The sequence below is a fragment of the Hyaena hyaena genome, unplaced genomic scaffold (assembly GCF_003009895.1).
Source record: "Hyaena hyaena isolate Hyena2069 unplaced genomic scaffold, ASM300989v1 scaffold_281, whole genome shotgun sequence".
NCBI classification, from domain to species: domain Eukaryota; kingdom Metazoa; phylum Chordata; class Mammalia; order Carnivora; family Hyaenidae; genus Hyaena; species Hyaena hyaena.
In genome coordinates this window covers 1,810,975-1,828,447 of record NW_024080914.1, presented here as the reverse complement: position 1 = coordinate 1,828,447, position 17,473 = coordinate 1,810,975, and the positions used below count along the sequence as shown (strand labels likewise).

At 51.1% G+C, this 17,473-nt stretch overlaps 1 protein-coding gene across 2 annotated transcripts in view; it reads left to right on the top strand.

Moving 5' to 3' along the window:
* CADM3 (cell adhesion molecule 3) overlaps positions 1-17,473 on the top strand; it is a 29,346-nt gene that overhangs the window by 4,509 nt on the left and 7,364 nt on the right. The window contains exons 2-6 of one of the 2 annotated variants that reach the window (XM_039246393.1): positions 12,992-13,093; positions 15,105-15,245; positions 15,613-15,765; positions 16,418-16,555; positions 16,866-17,036. In XM_039246393.1, the coding sequence (XP_039102324.1) occupies positions 12,992-13,093; positions 15,105-15,245; positions 15,613-15,765; positions 16,418-16,555; positions 16,866-17,036 (705 nt within the window). The remainder of the gene's footprint in view (positions 1-12,991; positions 13,094-15,104; positions 15,246-15,612; positions 15,766-16,417; positions 16,556-16,865; positions 17,037-17,473) is intronic. The other variant, XM_039246394.1, reaches the window with a different exon arrangement.

Sequence of the window (17,473 nt, the reverse complement as noted above, 5' to 3'; positions counted from 1 at the left end):
TAGAAAGTTTGGGTAATCCTATCTTCTCCTTTCATCCCTCATGTTAAAATGTAACATTTCCTGTTTCACCCTTGGCTATAGGCCCATATACTGGAACATTTTGTTTCCTGGATGAAGTCATGTCCTAAAGGTCTATGCATAAACTCTGAGAATAGCAATCCCCCTGGGAATGCGCATAAGCGATAGAGAGAAACAGACCATCAGGAAAAGAGCCTGGAGAGGCAAGCCATCAGAGAAAGATTCAGGTCTCTACAAACTCAAATTAAGAATAAACACTCCATGTATAACTGTAAAGCGAAAAAGAATAAGTCTCCGGAGCCAAAGAGCAGCCTCTTCCTGCAAGATAAGCAGCAGTGATGACTCTTTACAGAGTCAGAACCACCTACTGTTCAGGGTACCTATAACCCAGTGAAAACCCAACCTTTTGGACTGAGAAACCAAGCTTTCCAGAGTCTTGAGCACATGAAGCTGTTGCGATCTTTTGCAGAATAGAGGCTTAGTAAAGCTACATCTTCACTGAAGGAACAAGTACTGAGGAGAGAACTGTGTGCCCCTTTACCAAAATGTCTCTAAGTGTAAAGAGACTGACTGAATGTCCCAACTAATGTCCTGAAGACAAATGCCTTCGTAAGAGGAGTGATCCACCCTTCTTTTCCATGCATGATGAAGACTGGACTATTCACAGCAACTGTGGGTGCCTCAAGGCACGCTGACTCTGAAACACCTTATGCTCCATCTGGTGATTAGCACACTTTGGTTTTCTCATGCCCTGGTGTCTCTGAGGGGACACAGACTTAGTGGCACTGTTGTCCTCATTAGACTAGATACTGGTTGTAGCAAATTAAAACCCCCTCCACCACCCCTAATACCTATGTAATTGTCCTAATTACTAAGGCGCATGTTGACAAACTCAATCTCATGGAGGTCCTCACTGTTTATATAATTTGGGGTGTATATGTGACAGGTCCAAACAAAGTACTTAAGGAGGGCTTTTAGAGCAAGTGATGGGTATAGCATGACCCTAACAGAAGTCCTGATGTCTGTTCTTTCAGTTTGACTTCTGGAGAGCTGGTGCCTTATCCCATGTCCCTGTTCCCTGGTTCTTTACAGAACAAACTGGAGCCTTGAGCTCTCCATGGTGCTACCCCCGACAAGCCTCTCCAGGCTCTTGCTGCTCTCCGTGGTCCTGCTCTCCCTCCAAACGTCATGCTCGCCACTCTCCAAGGTGCAGCTCCCTCCCTCCCCCACCAGGAACACACACATGATCTTGGCTATGACCCCCGACCTACTCAGCTAGAAAGAGGGGAACAAGCCTTGCAATATAGATACGAAAAGTCCTCACAACCATCTATACAACAGTAGGAAGAGTAATACTTAGGTTGAGAAGATGCGTTGTCTGAAATGCTCAGGAGACTAGGGCCTATAGTGACCTCAGATGGCCTCCCAAGAACCGGATGTTTTGCCATAAATGGAGTCACAAGGGTGAAGTATTGGTGGTTCAGTGGTATAATTCTCATCTCCCTCCCATACGTGGAGTCACAAATTAAAAACAGAACTACATATAGTCATGTTTTAGATTGAGACGGTATTGTTTATATACAGGTGTCCCACACATACATTATAAAGGTGGAATGCAAAATGAGCCCTACTCAATTTGTTAAGTAGGCCCCGCTTAGCCCGATGAGCAACACAAACTGTCCTTTCATGGTGCTTATTTTCTCTTTTCCCTCAACCTCAGCAGTAAATACAAAGATAATACACGTGGATGGGTTATCTGAATAGATAACAGAGGGAATTTAATACAGGAGACACATAGAAAACAAATATCAAAACCCTGACTCACGTCCCCCATCTTTATCACCATATTGTACAGAACTAGGTGGCCTTAAATACAACCATCCTATCCGAGAGTCCAAGTCCTTGGCTAAATCTCAGAAAGCACATCTTTAAACTGGATTCTGCTACTCTTTGGGGTATCTGCCAATAAGCTGATGATGTCAAGTCCAGCAATGAGCCGAGAATGCTCAGCCCCTGCCAGTCTGAGACTAGATGGCCTATTCCTCCCCTAACATCAGGACTATACAAGCTTATCTTCCCCTAAATGCTGATTTCCCCATATCCAATTCTTAGTTATAGTTCATAAAAGAGTTAACACTTATGAATGACCTCCAGTAGAATCCAGTTGGGAGGCAGGCTTCCAGGATGAATCTCCAGTGCCCTTCTTCCATTTCCTCATGTGAAACAAGGAGAAACTTCATTCCTCAAGGACAGGTAATGGAAGTGATTTATCTCCATGAGCGAGCCTTCAGGAAGACAGACTTTGGGTTACAGTAACAGCTGGAGTATCTCCTATCTACTCATCTCCCTGAGCCCCCTGTGCTCATGAACAGCAGACGTGTTTCAGAAAGGATTCTAATGCAGGTCTCCCAAACTTTTGTTTTTTCCCAAAATGCATATCCTTCTTCTATGTGAGCTCTTACTTCTGGGATTCCTTAACCCTCTCATCTCTCTGCCTCCTGGAGATCTCCAGGAGAATGATAAGAAAGCTAAATAATATAAGGAACTAAAATGTAGACTTCTCTAAGGATTTATTTCCCCTTACCCCAGCTAGACCTGCACTAATGTGTATTGATTGCTAATTATAAGCACCTTTGGCTCATCTGCTTCCAGTTCAGGGTCAGGAAGGTCAGAAGCATCGCCTTGCCCTACAGAAAAAAAGAAAAAGAAATGTAGGCTGCTATCTCAGCCATTCATCTCAAAGCTAACCAGGACCTAGCTCTGTACTTCCTTCATATACTCTCAGATATTAGCAAGGCAGACTAGAGAACTAGTACTTCCAATGCCAGATTTCCTTGGAATATGCAGATCCTAGCTTCCTACATTTATTTGTCTTCTTCTGTTGCTTGGATCCTTTGCTTCCAATTCTGATTCTAGACTTCCAGCCAAACACTCAGGGTACAAAAAAGCTCCAGAGGGTGAACTGAGTTCTTGAGTCTCTGACTAAAATACCTGATACTTCTTAGAAACCCAGCAAGACTCTAATAAATACATCGATGACAAGTAACCCGAGACTCAGCACGACCTAGATCAACCTCTGAAGAGCCCAAGGCCAAGTTCTCTTGTTATTATGAAACGAGGGGCCAGTTTTGCCATCTGCTCCTAATCATTTGTCCTTCAGCAAACTCAAAAATGACAGGACAATTGTACTCATTCTTACTAACTCTTAACTCTAATTCCTAAAGATGAAATCTTTCCAAACACATATTATATGTTTCCTCCTCTAATCTCTATCCTATCATCTCAAACAAATATAAAAACCACCACCACTAAGCCCCTGGGCCTCACATATTCTCATTTATCCTCCACGGCTGCTTCATGCCAACTCTCTTCTGGTTTCCAAGCCCTGGAGTCCAGTGTCAGTGACAGATGGCCTGAGCCTCAGCCCTGGGGAGAAGAGGATTCTGTCCCTCTCCTGGTGAGTCTGAGCAGAAGAGGGAGCCTGAATTCTGCTTTGGGGAGAATCTCTGAGTTTAAGCCATATGGTTTTCTGGAAGTCAGGGGTTCTGATTAATAATGGGCTTATGAAAAGGGCTCTGTATCTGGGTCATAAGAAAAGCAGTGTATTTGTGTCAGAAAAAAAGAATAAAAACAGAGATATGAATAGTGAAAGTTGTAGCATGTCCTGTGTGTTGAGAGGCACATGCTGAATGAGAAAGAGAGTAACTAGGTTGGGATGTGTGTGCATCTTGGAGAACAAAAGTTGAGCATACAACCTCACCAGAGAGAAGATATTCAGTGAAGGTTTAAGAAAAGAACAGATCAGTGGGTCCCCATTCTAGGGACTGTGAAGAAAGTATGTTCCACAGAAGCGTTCAGGTCCTCAGGAAGGCACAAAGTAAGACTAATCGGACAATGTGCCACCCTCTGGAAAATACATTTTTTAAGTGAGAAACGGAAAAGGAAGAGACTACATCTGTTAGGACTGAGGGAGGGGCTGGAGCAGTGTGGGTGTGTGGAGTGGAACACAGTTTTCTTTATGTCACCATGCTCCTCGCTCCTCACTACTGCCCCAATGCCCCGAACCTGCCATCCACGCCTCAATTCGGATCCCCCAGTGAAGGGAAACGGTAAAAACAAGTGCGTAAAATCAGAGCCAGCAGAGATGAATGCTTTCCTGCCTGACTTCTAACAAATTAAAACTTTTTCACAGCACTGATACCCCCCACACCAAGCCATCAGCCTGAAATGTCCTAAGTAGGACACAAAGAGCAAGGCAGATAAGTAAGTAGAGCCTGTGGAGAAAGGGGGTCCGTGCACGCCCTCCAGCAGCCCGGCCTGAGGTCTCTCCTCCCCGGGGCATCCACTCTCCATTTCTCCCCCCCGTCCCTGGGCTCCTTCGCTCCTTCCCAGTTGACGGGAAAGTCCCTTACTTTCCCATAAACATATTTTCCAACGAGCTAGACAGAATTCTGCCTTCATTTACTCCACACTGCCTCTGTTACTTTTCCTTTCCCAAGTGTTTCCTAAGGTGGGAGAATTTTTCCCAGTTCTATTCCGTACTTGTGAAAGCAGCAAGGTAAATTTAGGGAAGGAGCATGAAGCGCCTGCGCTTGGTTCAGGGAGACATCTAGGAGTTCAGAGGAAGTCCGGCTTCCTGGCGGCTACACTGTCAGGCAGACCCCAGGCGGCACCTGTCTTGATTTCTTTGTGTGTGAGCAGGAATGAGGAGGTGGGGTAAATGGACACTCCGAAAATGGCTCAGAGCTACTGTCCACCGGATGACGTCATTCCCCGCCCCCGAGCTGCACAGACCCCGCCCCCCGAGCTGCACGGCCCCGCCCCCTGCGCAGACCCAGGCCACTCTCCCAAAAGCTCTTAGTGAGACATCCTCTGGGCTCTGCCCCACCCCCTCCCAGCCTCTGGGTGCAGAACACTAGACGCTTGTCCAGAGAACAGCCCAGTCCCTGAAGGACAGAACTGAGGCCGGGAAGGGGCTCTTTGGGGATCATATCCCCTTCCTCTCTGCCTCCCAACTGCAGTTCTTGCTACAGCGCCGGTATTGGCTACAGAGGGGCTTGTTTTGGTTGGGGGCCAGCCCGGGGCTCCCTCCCAGTGCTAATGCACCGAGAACACTGACTCAATAGCAAATCAAAGCAACAGCTGTCCCCACCTCCTTCTCTGCCACCCACTTCTCAGTCTCCACTCCTTGGAATCTTAACTAAGCCTCTGAGGGGCCCCCCAGCCTACCACAAGCCCACTTCTGCCTCCAGATTTTTCTCTCTCCTGAGCTCCAGAATAGGACACGCTCCTCTGCTTTCTCCTCTCTTGTAGCTGTCTCCCTGCTCACGGTCAGCTCGGCATCCCGCGGCCGGCCACCACCAGATGCCAGCACACGCATGCGCACACAGCCTGTCCCCAGGCAGCCTTTCTACCAGCGAAGGGCCTGGCGTTTAGGAGCGTTCCCTCCCTTGAGGTCTGGGGTCCTGGGAGGCCTCACTGCCATGGGGAGCAGCGACGGTAGATGTCACTGAAAGTAGAGTCACCCTAGCTGGCAACTTAACCTCTGAATTCACTGGCCCACAGGGCTGCTATCAGATAACAAGAACCACAGGAGATGGGCTTCTTAACCACAGCTCCCAGACACTGGGTGTGTGACCTTGCGCAAGTTCCTTAACCTCTCTGAGCCTTGGTGTTTCTTCTGTATTTGTTTTAAAGTTTATTAATTAATTAATTAATTTATTTATTTATTTTGAGGGGTTGGGGGGAGGAGCAGAGAGAGAAGGACAGTAAGAGAGAGAATCCCAAGCAGGCTCCTCGCTGTCAGCGCGCCCAGAGTTTAACGCAGGGCCGGATCTCACTATACTGTGCGATCATGACCTGAGCTGAAATCAAGACTCAGATGCTCAAACCACTGACGTGTCCTTGGTTTTTCTTCTTTAAAATGAGATTTGCGGGGCACGTGGGTGGCTCAGTCAGTTAAGCATCTGACTTCAGCTCAGGTCATGATCTCACAGTTCGTGGGTTTGAGCCCCACATCGGGCTCTGTGCTGTCAGTGGAGAGCCCACATGGGATTTTCTGTCTCCCACTCTCTACCCCTCCCCTGCTCTCTCTCTCTCTCAAAAATAAACAGACATTTAAAAAATGAGATTTGCACTGGATGATACCTCACATTCTTGTCAACTGTAAAACTCTGTGCTTCTAAGAATGATAGAGGGGAAATATTTGGGGGAGAATTAGGCATAGCAGAAGGAGGAGAGGAATTACTGAAGTTTGGTAACAGGGGGTCAGAAAGGATATCAATTCCAACCTCTGGTGGAATCAAAAAGATCTTAGGATTAACCATCTCTGGCCATTAGGGGTCAGTAGAAAATGACCAGACATGCAGATTGATGGCTGGGTTCTCGGAAATATACAAAATATATTTATTCATGACATATCAAAGTTTGATACTTTTTTCCTAACATTTGGATACTGCAAGACACTTGGAATAACTAACTTTGTTTTGGGTGGGTTTTTTGTTTTGCTGTTTTGGTTTTGGTTTTGGTTTTAGTGAAAAGAGGGTTAACATACAGATAAGCTTTTTGTTTTAACCCCACCCTTACGCCCACCACAGGCCAGCTAGCCAGCTAACCCAAAGATTCCCTCCTCCTCATTCAGCCTGGAAAAGCTTAGCCACACACCATTCCAAGCCCAGGAAACAAAAGCCTTTCATTTTCAACGACCTGGTTAGGAATGAACCAAAAGGCATCTGTCTGCCAACCTTCAGTAATAAACCTACTGGAGCCTGGATCGGCCCCTTCCAGACCCGAATCTCTTGGATTATCTAATAGCGCAGGATTCCCGGTTCTGTATGTCTGAACCTCTGTATGTCTGAACCTCTTGGCCACGCTTCCGCAAGCTTCGGGGCAAATCAGCATAACAGGCCCTCCTTCTAGTGAAGCTTCGGTTCCCCACCTCCGGTTACCGTCTATTTCCACATAGGTCCTGCTGGCCTCCCGGGACAGTAAAGCAAAGCTGAGAGAATAATGCCTTCCAGGCCCAGGAGGCTGCCGGGAGCCAGAGGGAACAGAGATAAACAAGACTCCAGGAGGAAAAGCCAGACAGCAACAGAAAGAACGGGGGAGGGAACAAGGAGCGAGGTCTCCTGGGCCCCGCGGGAGAGAGGGTGGAGGGGGGGCCCAGGTGAGGGAGGCAGCCGCCCTGCAGCGCTGAGCTCGGAAGTTCTGAAGCAGATGTGAGCTGGAGCGTATCTGAGCTGAGCTGGGGCACCTCTCGGGAGGTCCTGCAGCCTGTGAGGGGGCAGAGGCCCGTCCCCAAGGAGCAACAGAATGAGCAGGATGTACACCTGAAAAGACAGATAATCTCACACGACAGAGTAATTCCCACCTCTCGCGGCCCCAGCTTTTGCCTGACTGTGCCGTGGTACGGAGGGTGGTGGGGAACCGGGCACTCACGCTCCACGGGCAGGACGAAGTTAGAAAGGGGTGGAAGGCGGAAGCGAGAGAGCAGAATCCCCAGCCGCCCTGAGAGCAAGTGTAAAAATTAAGTACTAAAAGAGTCCTTTTTTGATCAAGGTATTGTGTTCTAAAGTCTCGCGGGTCAAAGCACCGATCCCCAGATCTTAGCACCTAAGTCAGGGCTCAGCCGGGATTGGCCCACCTTCCTCCAAGCACAGAATCAGACATTCACAGTTAAGGAAAAATGTGGCTCTGGGCAAAAAGAAAAGTTCCAGGGGCCAGTTCTGATTCTGATTCTGCCACACCCACTCTCTTCCGTGTGCGTGTGCGATCCAACACACACAGGGATTCACCATGGAGCTCAGGTCAGGGAGGGTCAGAGCAAGATCACCTGGCCGGCCAGGGAGCCCAGCGAAGGGTGTGGGAAACCGATCCTAAAAGTGGGTCCCCTCAGTATTTTGGGCCACAGCCCCCAGCCGTGTTTTTCCCTTGGAGATAACACTCCTCCACCCACCTGTCATGGTGTCGTGAGGAATAACAAGTAGGCTGGGACGATGAGTATTTTTAACTATGGAGTTACAGAAATGCTGACTCATCATCATCATCATCACCATCACCATCATCATCAACTCCTACTCAGGGAGCTGGATTTCTCTTGTCAGGGAAGTGCAGCTCCGGACCCAGTCACCGGCTAGGCCAGCAGCGGTCCCATGAGACAGCTCTGTCCCCATCCCAGCACCCCACATAGGCACCAGTGACCATGTTCATTGCCAAAGGGCAATGTACAGTAGGCTCCCAGAACGGACGGTGCAGGGAAGACATGAGCCAAGCAATCGGGAATATACTGGCACCTTTTCAGAGACTTCCCTCCCAGAGTTACTTGGAGTCGAGACATTCTACATTTTCATTCATTTGTGTCACTCATCTATTCAATAAATATTTATTGAGCACTTACTATATGCGAGGCATGTGGTATGAGCAAACATGAGTCACGGGTGTTTTCAAGGGCATATTGGTAAGTCTCCAACACCTACCCCGCTGCTCTTACTGGGAACAATCAATCAGAAGGACACGGGTGGGTGAAAGGGCTACTTTGTCCTTTAAAATACCAGGAGTCTTAAAGATACTGGACCGCATGAGTAAATAAACCAAGAATTAAGGAATCCCCCCAAGGCAATGGAGGGCAAACAAGACACTCTTTCTGTTTTCAGCCCAGACGTTAGAGTGCGAGAAGAACGTGAGGGGATTCTGTTAGCTTTAACTAAACACATCTGCTGCTTGGTTAGCTAGGAAGTCCCCCACTGTAAGGCTCGTGGGGGTGAATGAAGGATCCCCCAAATGTATAGATGAAGACACATGAAGAGATCCAATTAACAGTGAAATTCAGTGGGTACAAATCATTCCATCACCACATCCATTGAGCATCCATCTCACTACACTTATTCTGATCGATTGCAGTGAGCAGTGTGACTATTGTTTAGGTGACCCGCCCCTGGCCAGACTATTGTTTAGGCCCCTTGACCCCTGTAACTCCTGCACCACCAGCACCACCACACACACACACACACACACACACACACACAATACACGCTTCTGGAGAGGGAAGGGGAGCAGCAAGGCTGTGCAAAAAGTCTGGGCTCTGCAGTCAGAGGGTCTAAGTCAGACAGCCATCCCATCCCCACACTCACAGGCTCCATCATATGGACAAGTTACTTAACTTTTCTGAGTCTTAGTCAACTCATCCTTAACGTGTGCATCACAACACCTGTTAAAAGAGTTCTTCTGGATCATGAATACAGAGCACCTAACCTGGATTCTGATGTACACAGGTGATCGGTGAATATCGATTCCCACCATAGCACAACATTATAGGCTCCTAGAGCTTCAGCTTTGGACGACCTACCCTCTTTCTTCCTATCCTGTTTGGTTTGCTGTTTCCTCTCCACTGGCAGATGTTGAGCCTAGTTCTCACAATAAAGGGTGTATTTATTAAGTAATTGGCCAGTACTGGATACAGAGATGAACAGATGTCAACCCTACCTGCAAATCTTCATAATTTAAGAGGGAAACCAAACTTGGAGTACAAATAGAGTGATGCATAATTTAAGAAAAGTAGATAAAGTGTTGTAACTCAGAGAAACAACACTTGGTTTGTTTTCCATTTGGGGCAATCAGGGAAGACTTCTTGAAAGAGGTGCCACATAAAGTAGATTTTAAGCATGCGTAGGGATTAGCGTAAAGAAGGGTGAGGGCATTATCAGCAGCGCTACGGCAGGAAAGGAAAGCCAGGAAAGCCAAGGGTTTTTAGAAAGACCTCAGAATGGCATCATGTCTGGGATATGGGAGGGATAAAGAAAAGACAAAGCCAAAAGGCATGGTGGCAGCACGGCTGCCCAGGATCTTGAGGACCAAGCTAACATATCTGGATTTGACCTGCAGACAATGGGAAGGCTTTATAAGCAAGGAAACAATAATGCGCATTTGGCTGGAATGTTCCTACTGCTTTTCCCTATGAGTAGCCCGGGCGCCCCTCACTGGTGGCTCTGTGGTCCAATGTCTGCACTCCCTTCCAATGACCCTGTCTGAACAGAATGTTCATAAATTCCACTGCAAAGCCCATGCCACCCTTTCAGAGAGCTCTGAGTTCTCCCTTCCAGTGGGGAGTCCATTGAAGGAATTTATGCTGATGTCATAAATGACCAGCACAATCTGAACCCAGAGGCACAAGGCTTTTGCAGCCCGGGTTGTAATTTCTGCTACTTACCCATGTTTCTGTTAATAGCATCGTAATTGCTGGTCCGCCGTCAGCGGAGTGGCCATTCAGAATTTATCATTACAGGTGTACAGTGTTATAAAAAACAGTGAGAAAACTTGCAGGCATACCACCAGATAGGTTTCAAGAGGAGACATGAGATCATAAGCCCCTTTCAGAATTAGAGGGAGAAATATTATCCCAGCAGGGAAAGAAAAGGAAAAAAAAAAAAAAAAAACCCCACCTAAAACAGCTATCTCTTCATCAGGTTCTTAAAACACACTACAAACCAAACCAGAGTGAGTTCCATGGAAATCTACAGGCGATAGATGCCATTTATTGGAGACTATTCGTTTTAATGATCAGTCCCCTCATCTGAACAATTGAGTCTGATGTGAATGCCTTACCTTACCATTTCAAGTATTCATCCTAGACAGGGCGAAGGATGCCAGCAAAACGCAGGAGGAGGGGAGAGATGAAAGACATATACGCAGGGAGAAAAGCAAGTGAGGAGAAGGCAGCCAGAGAGTACAGATGAAAGGAGGAAGAGCCGAGTGGAGACCAAGTCCAGGCTGCTGGCAGTTCTGTCCTCTGCCTGGCGCAGAACACGCAGAGCACAGCCCCAGCAGCGACTGACTGAAGGACGAGGGCCAATCGAAGGCACAGAGAAGGCCGCTCTGCACTAAGAGCTGAAGATACAAAGGTGAATAAGGTCAGGCCGCAAAGTTTAGAGGGGGAGACGGATATGCCAACAAGCGATTGGCAATACAATGGGCGGAAATGCCACACGAAGGAAAGGGCGCTGATGAGAAAGCTTTGAGAGCCCCAGGGGAGAGAGAAAGAGCTTTCTGGAGAGGTGTGTCTTAGGTAAGTCCCTGGACCCTTCACGACCTCACCTCTACAAAGCGATTCGGTCGAGGTGCCTGTGCCTCAAGGTTGTTTGGACATTAAATGAACTCGTGGCTGAAGATTCTCCCAGCAGACGGAAGGGCCTGTGCCAAATTAGGAGATGGCTCACCCCCGACGCACACCCCCTGCCCACCCCCCACGTTCATGTGCGCCAAGCCCTGGCTAGTGCTTCCTTTGCGCGCGGAGTACAGGTCCTGGGGGGCTGAGCACTGCCCCCTCCCCGGCTTCTCCCTGACCCTCCACCATCCCAAGCTTTGGCGCAGCCCATCCACCGTGCGTCCAAGCGCCCACAAACACGCAACCTGGAAAACAAGAGGAAACACTCACCAGCGTCAGGCTGCCTGCAGCCTTGAGGTCCACAGAAGGCGGGGGCGTCCCTCCTGGCTCGCAGGGGCCCCGAGCTAGCCCGGTCACCTCTCCTTCGGGCATCCTCAGCCTTCTTGCCTCTCTCGCCCAAAGCCCTGCGCGCCCCCTTTCCTGCCCACCTCTCGTCTGTATCCCCGTCCCTCCCCATCGGGGCACGAGCGCTTCTCGTGCTGGAGAAGTCTTTTCTCAAATCTGCCGGAGGACGTGTGTGGGGACCAGTGGCGGCCGGGGCGACCCTCGGAAGGCCTCTCCCGGGTCCCAGCGCAGCCTCTCCCCCGCGCCCACCCCTCCCCTCTCCTCCCCTACAGCCCGTCTCCTCCCTCCCCAGTCCCTTCGCCCCTCGCCTTCGGATCCCGCAGTTCCCCACCTCGTCCCGTCCCCGTCCTTCAGGGGCTGGGCCCCATTTCTCAGGCTGGGCCCCAACCCGCGAACAGCACCCACCCCCATCCCCGGGCCGCGGTGCCCGGTCCGGCTCCAGCGCGCCCGCGCCGCCCGCTAACTTCCCGCGACTCCAGGCCCGGGACGCGCCGCCGCTCCGGACTCTGCTCAGCAGCCGGTGACGTCACCGCGCCTTGCGCCCCTGATTGGCTGCTTGTGGCTTGTGGCGGGAGACTCGGGCCGGTTCGCGCGGCGGGTTCCTTTGTCCGTCCAGGCGGAGCTGGGGACCCGGGCCCTGGGCTCTGCAGCGCTGGCCCGGCGGGCCCCAGGGCCACCGGCCGGGGGAGAGGCGGCGACTCGGGCCCTGGGGCTTGCTGTGGCGGGCAGGGAGCGGGGCCCGGGAAGCCCAGCGGGCCGGGCCGGACGCAGGAGGAACACCCCGAGCTGTGCGCCTGCTATCAGGCGGCAGCCCCAGCCCACCGCCCCCACCGCGTCTGTCGCACCGCTAGGGGCCTCAGCTAGAAAGGAACAGAGCTTCGGACTTGGCATCAGGCATTTCACTTCCAGTCTGTGTTCTTCTGCTCGTGCGACCTTGGTCGAGTCACTGCCTTCTGCTCCCGCGCGGCATCACAGGAAGGCTAACACCAGCGAGTGTATTGCACAGGTTTATTAAAAGGATGAAGAGTGGACGTATTTCCTAATTATTAAATCTGCTGTGATTTTAGTACATGCTATGGTGTCGCAGAAAGAATAATCCTGGCTGAGGAATGAACAATCGTTGCGTATCCTTCATGTGCTGGAGTGACCTTCCCCAAGTGACTTTTCACTTTTCTCTGGGCTCCATTGTCCTCATCTGTAAAATGGGAGAACTGGACTAGAGGATCTTTAAGGATCCTTTAAGGATCTCTGACATTATACGACAGATTGGTGACACTCAGCACCCTCCTTGCAACTTGCAATCCTCCCCCCCCCCCCCCAGGAAAAGCCCTCACTTCTTCCCTCAGAAAGGACCCCGGAGAAGCTGCTTTTCAGAGGCGCCTGTCCTCTCCCCGCCCCCAGCAGCCAAAGTGTCCCAAAGGGCAGCAGCGAGTAGGTAGGGCTCATCCTTGATGGAGACTCTCTCCCCAGGCTACTGGCAGGACCAGGATCTGGAGCTGGGGACTCTGGCCCCCCTCGGCGAGGCCATCAGCTCCACAGTCTGGAGCAGCCCTGACATGCTGGCCAGTCAAGGTGAGGATCCAGGCCCCTCGTCACTGTGTCCCTCGGTTCCCTCCACCATCCTCACATCATCTCCTGCTCATGGTGCCGCTGCCCTGTCCCCACTCCCCTCATTACCACACAGCTCCTTCTCCGCTCCATCTGACATTTTAGTTCTTAGTTCCACCCCACCGGCTCCTCCCGGACTTACGCCTCTTCCCTCGCTCCAGTAGAGACCTCTGCATCCCTACACCTTCTTCCAAAAATAAAATGATGCCAGGAGGAGTGTATTACTCAGAATGAAGAGGTTCTGGAAGACACAATTGAGGCAGAATTCTTCAAAGGGACCCAGGGAGGGCAGGATTACTCGTCAAAACTTGGTATACGGCTGGCAATAAATGAAAGGTTTCCCAGCCCTTTCGTTCAGACATTTCAGGGATAAATCATGTCCCAGTTTACTCCGCCAGCTCCGTCTCTGGCTCACTAATCTTAAAATCACAGTTTTAAGATTCAAGTTAGATGGTTACTTGAGGAGCATTCCAATGAAAAGGCCACTTGCACCGAGGGTCAAACAGAGTTCCAGGCCCAACTGGAATCACTGACACTAGAATGATCTTAGGCAATCACCCCACCTCCATTGCCTCATTGTCCACATCTGTAAAAAATGAGGGAATCGGATTCCGTGATCCCGTAAGATCCCCCTCAGTTCTGTTATGATTCCAGACAGTAAAACCAGCGGCCAGACTTTGTGCTCCAGTGTGGAGACAGGCCCCCCACCCCCACCCCCCGCCGCAGCCACAGAGCAGGGGTTTCTGTTATCAGCCCCAGCACGCGCCACCTTCATTCCTCGGGGGCCCCTTCTCTGCTAGGAGTATTCATTATGCATTTCTCGGAAATGGAGCTCCAGTGGCCAAAGAAGAAAGGAATACCAGACAAGGCAGGGGTAAGGTCAGTGCCATAGGGATCATGAGGACTGTTTAAAATCACTCAGTGAGGGACCGTGGGAAGCAAGTTTCTCAGCTTCCTATTCAGAGAAGCCTGATGCTGGTTAAGTAGGTGAGCGCCACAGAAGAAATGATGCGAAGGCTTGGGAATCAGAGCCGGAAGGTGTTGTTTATTCTAGTTCTGGGAAGGTCGCTACCATGGGGTCACAGAAAGTCCTGGAGATGAGGGAATCCGCGCTGGGAGCAGAACCCATGTGGGGGGAGGAGGAAGCGAGTGTCACACAGTGAGGGGGGCCCAGCTAGGCCATCGAGAAGGCACATTTGGGAGTCAAATGGCTTATCCACCCGATACCTTATTCGTGCTTTTGTTGCTATTGTTGTTTAATTTGACTAGAGAGGGGGTGAGAGAGCATGTCCAACGCATGGAAGGGAAAATTTTAATCCTTTACTCTTTAAAATAACAGGAGGGCTGGGGGGTGACTTGGGTTTGTGTGTTGAGAGGCAGGCTGCCCCGATCCTGGAAGGATGTGAGCTGACGATAAAGGGAAGCCAACTGTGGGAGGAAGTCACAAAGTCTGTGCCAAAATGTTTCGGTTCTTCTGTTTCATTGAATCGTTTTTGTTACTTATCGCACAGTTTTCCCGGCTCCCTCTTATGTCAACGAATGGGGGGGACCCGAGGCTGGCCTGGCCTCTCCTCACTTTTAGTTTCGGGGCTGCTAGTGTCACGCGCCTCTCCCGCCCTCGCTCGCACATGCAGCTGGAGGCAGGGAAGGAGAGCTTGGAGTGGCAGGTGCGTGTGCGTGCTTTCAAAGTGCTGTGTGTAGATTTGGGCGCCTCTGTTCCCCTAAATGTCCGCGGCCCTGTCAGTGCACCCAGCAAACATTCAACAAGTGACTGTTTCTCTGTGGAGTCCAAGCAAGAGGAAATAAGGTCTGTCTCCCCTTCCCCACCACCTCTGTTCCTGCCCCCACGACGCCTTCAGAGAACACAGACACCTGGGCCTTGGGCGGTCTGGGTTAGATGAGGTGGTACTTTGGCCCAGAAGTGGGTGGAGGGGCAGGGCTTCCCCACAAAGCTAACCCTCTTGTGATCCTGCAGATAGCCAGCCCTGGACATCCGATGAGACAGTGGTGGCTGGTGGCACCGTGGTGCTCAAGTGCCAAGTGAAAGATCACGAGGACTCGTCCCTGCAGTGGTCTAACCCGGCCCAGCAGACTCTCTACTTTGGGGAGAAGAGAGGTAGCGTCCCAAGTTTCCTGTCTCTGGGGAGGCGGGTGGGGACTGTGGGCTGGGGCAGCGCCCACCAAGCAGGGGTCAGGTGCGCCTGGGGTCCAGAGGCTGAGCACCGGGAAGGTACCCTAGGCTCCTCACCTGGCTCCAGAAAAATCTCGGTGTTACAGCTCTGACCTGAGCCATGCACAGTCCTACAGTGTCCCCAAGTGGCTACACCCTAGGGGAGCCCTAAGATTTAGGGCTGGCACAGTCTGGCACAGTCTCCCCTGCCCTATACCCCACTAGACCCCTTCTCCCAAAGATGCCAGCCTGGTATTGGAAGATGAACGTGAATGAGCCAGTGAAAGCCCCGCCTCCCATTCTCCCACTCCAGCCCTTCGTGATAATCGGATCCAGCTGGTTAGATCCACTCCCCACGAGCTCAGCATCAGCATCAGCAACGTGGCTCTGGCAGACGAAGGCGAGTACACCTGCTCCATCTTCACCATGCCTGTGAGGACCGCCAAGTCCCTCGTCACCGTGCTCGGTGAGGCTCCCCACCCCAGGGGCTCCGCAGCACGCCTCCTTGCAAACACAGCTCCTAGGTGAGCCCCTGAGGCAGACAGGGGCCAGGCAGGTCTCCAAGCGCTTGGGAAAAGCCCAGTCTGTGCTTCCTTTGTGATGGAATGAAATGCAAAGAGCACTGGGTTCTAATCCTCTCTCCTCTACTTACTGTTTGCTCTGGAGGAAATCCCTTACCCTCTCTGAGCCTGAACCTCCTAACTTATGACAGAAAGATGCTCACATCTGTTCCACATACCTCCCAAGACCTCAGGAGGGAAACACGAGAAGTGCTTGCTGTGCGTGATGATAATGTCCGAGTACCCCAGCTGTTTACGTGCTCTTGTCTGGGTCCTACATTTCTGTCTCCTTCTTTCCCCCCTGAAGCGTTGCACCAATTCTTTAGCTACCCAGCTGTGCTGTGGGGTGTCAGTTCACGTACCAGATCTTCCCTACTGGTCCTTAGGGAGGAGGTCAGGGAGAAAGATGATTACTTTAGCCTTCTCTGCATTGTAAAGCAAAGCAGGACCCAGGTGTCCTGACCCCCAGAGAGGCCATCTCTGTAGGGAGAGCTGAGGTCACCTGAGGGAGCCTCTCCTTCCTATCTTGGCCATCCGCCCCTCCCCCCTGCATGGCAGGAATCCCACAGAAGCCCATAATCTCTGGCTACAAGTCGTCATTACGGGAAAAAGAAACAACCACCCTTAACTGTCAGTCTTCTGGAAGCAAACCTGCAGCCCAGCTCACCTGGAGGAAGGGAGACCAAGAACTCCACGGTAAGTTCCCCCTGCTTTGGGGTTCAGGAGGAGGGGGTGGGAGTGGAGGAGAGGCGTGCATGTCCACATGTCTGTGTATGTGCACATCAGCAAGGCGCAGAAGGAGAAGGACAGATATTCTGTGCACACTCGTGTGTGTGTGTGTGTGTGTGTGTGTGTGTTAGGGCTACGTTCTCCCTGTGTGTACATAACCATTTCACAACTCTCTAAGTGTGTCTAAGTTGAGACTCGCCATCTGTATGTCTGCCGTGGGGCCCACACTGTATCTGTGCGTTAGGGCTCACTTTGTGCTTGCGTGTGTGCACTCCAGGGGAACCAACCCGCGTGCAGGAAGATCCCAACGGTAAAACCTTCACCGTGAGCAGCTCAGTGACGTTCCAGGTTTCCCGGGACGATGACGGGGCCGACATCGTATGCTCTGTGAACCATGAATCTCTAAAGGGAGCTGACAGATCCACCTCTCAGCGCATCGAGGTTCTATGTATGTCGTGGGCTTGTGGGTGAAGCAGGACCAGGTATGAGTTGGGGGCGGGGAAAGGAAAGGGTTGTGGGCACAGGTAAGTGAGGGGATGAGAAGTGACAGCACCAGGCCAAGGGTCGGCAAGCTGTCCTGTAAAGGGCCCAACAGCAAACATGTTAGGTTCTGGGGGCCGCATGGTCTCAACTAATTAACTCTGCTGTTGCTGTAGGAAAATGTCCATAAATGGTATGTACACAAATTAGCGTGGGTGTGTTCCAGTAAAAGTTTATTTACAAAAAAACAAGTTGCTGGCAGGATTTGGCCCGAAGGGCAAGGTTACCCTGAGCTAGGCCAGGCTTATGCAGCCTGATGTAAACTGGGATGGTACCTGTAGCAAGTCAACAGTCAGAAAATGCAGGTTCTAATCTACCCCTCCACCCCCGCCACTTACGGGCCAT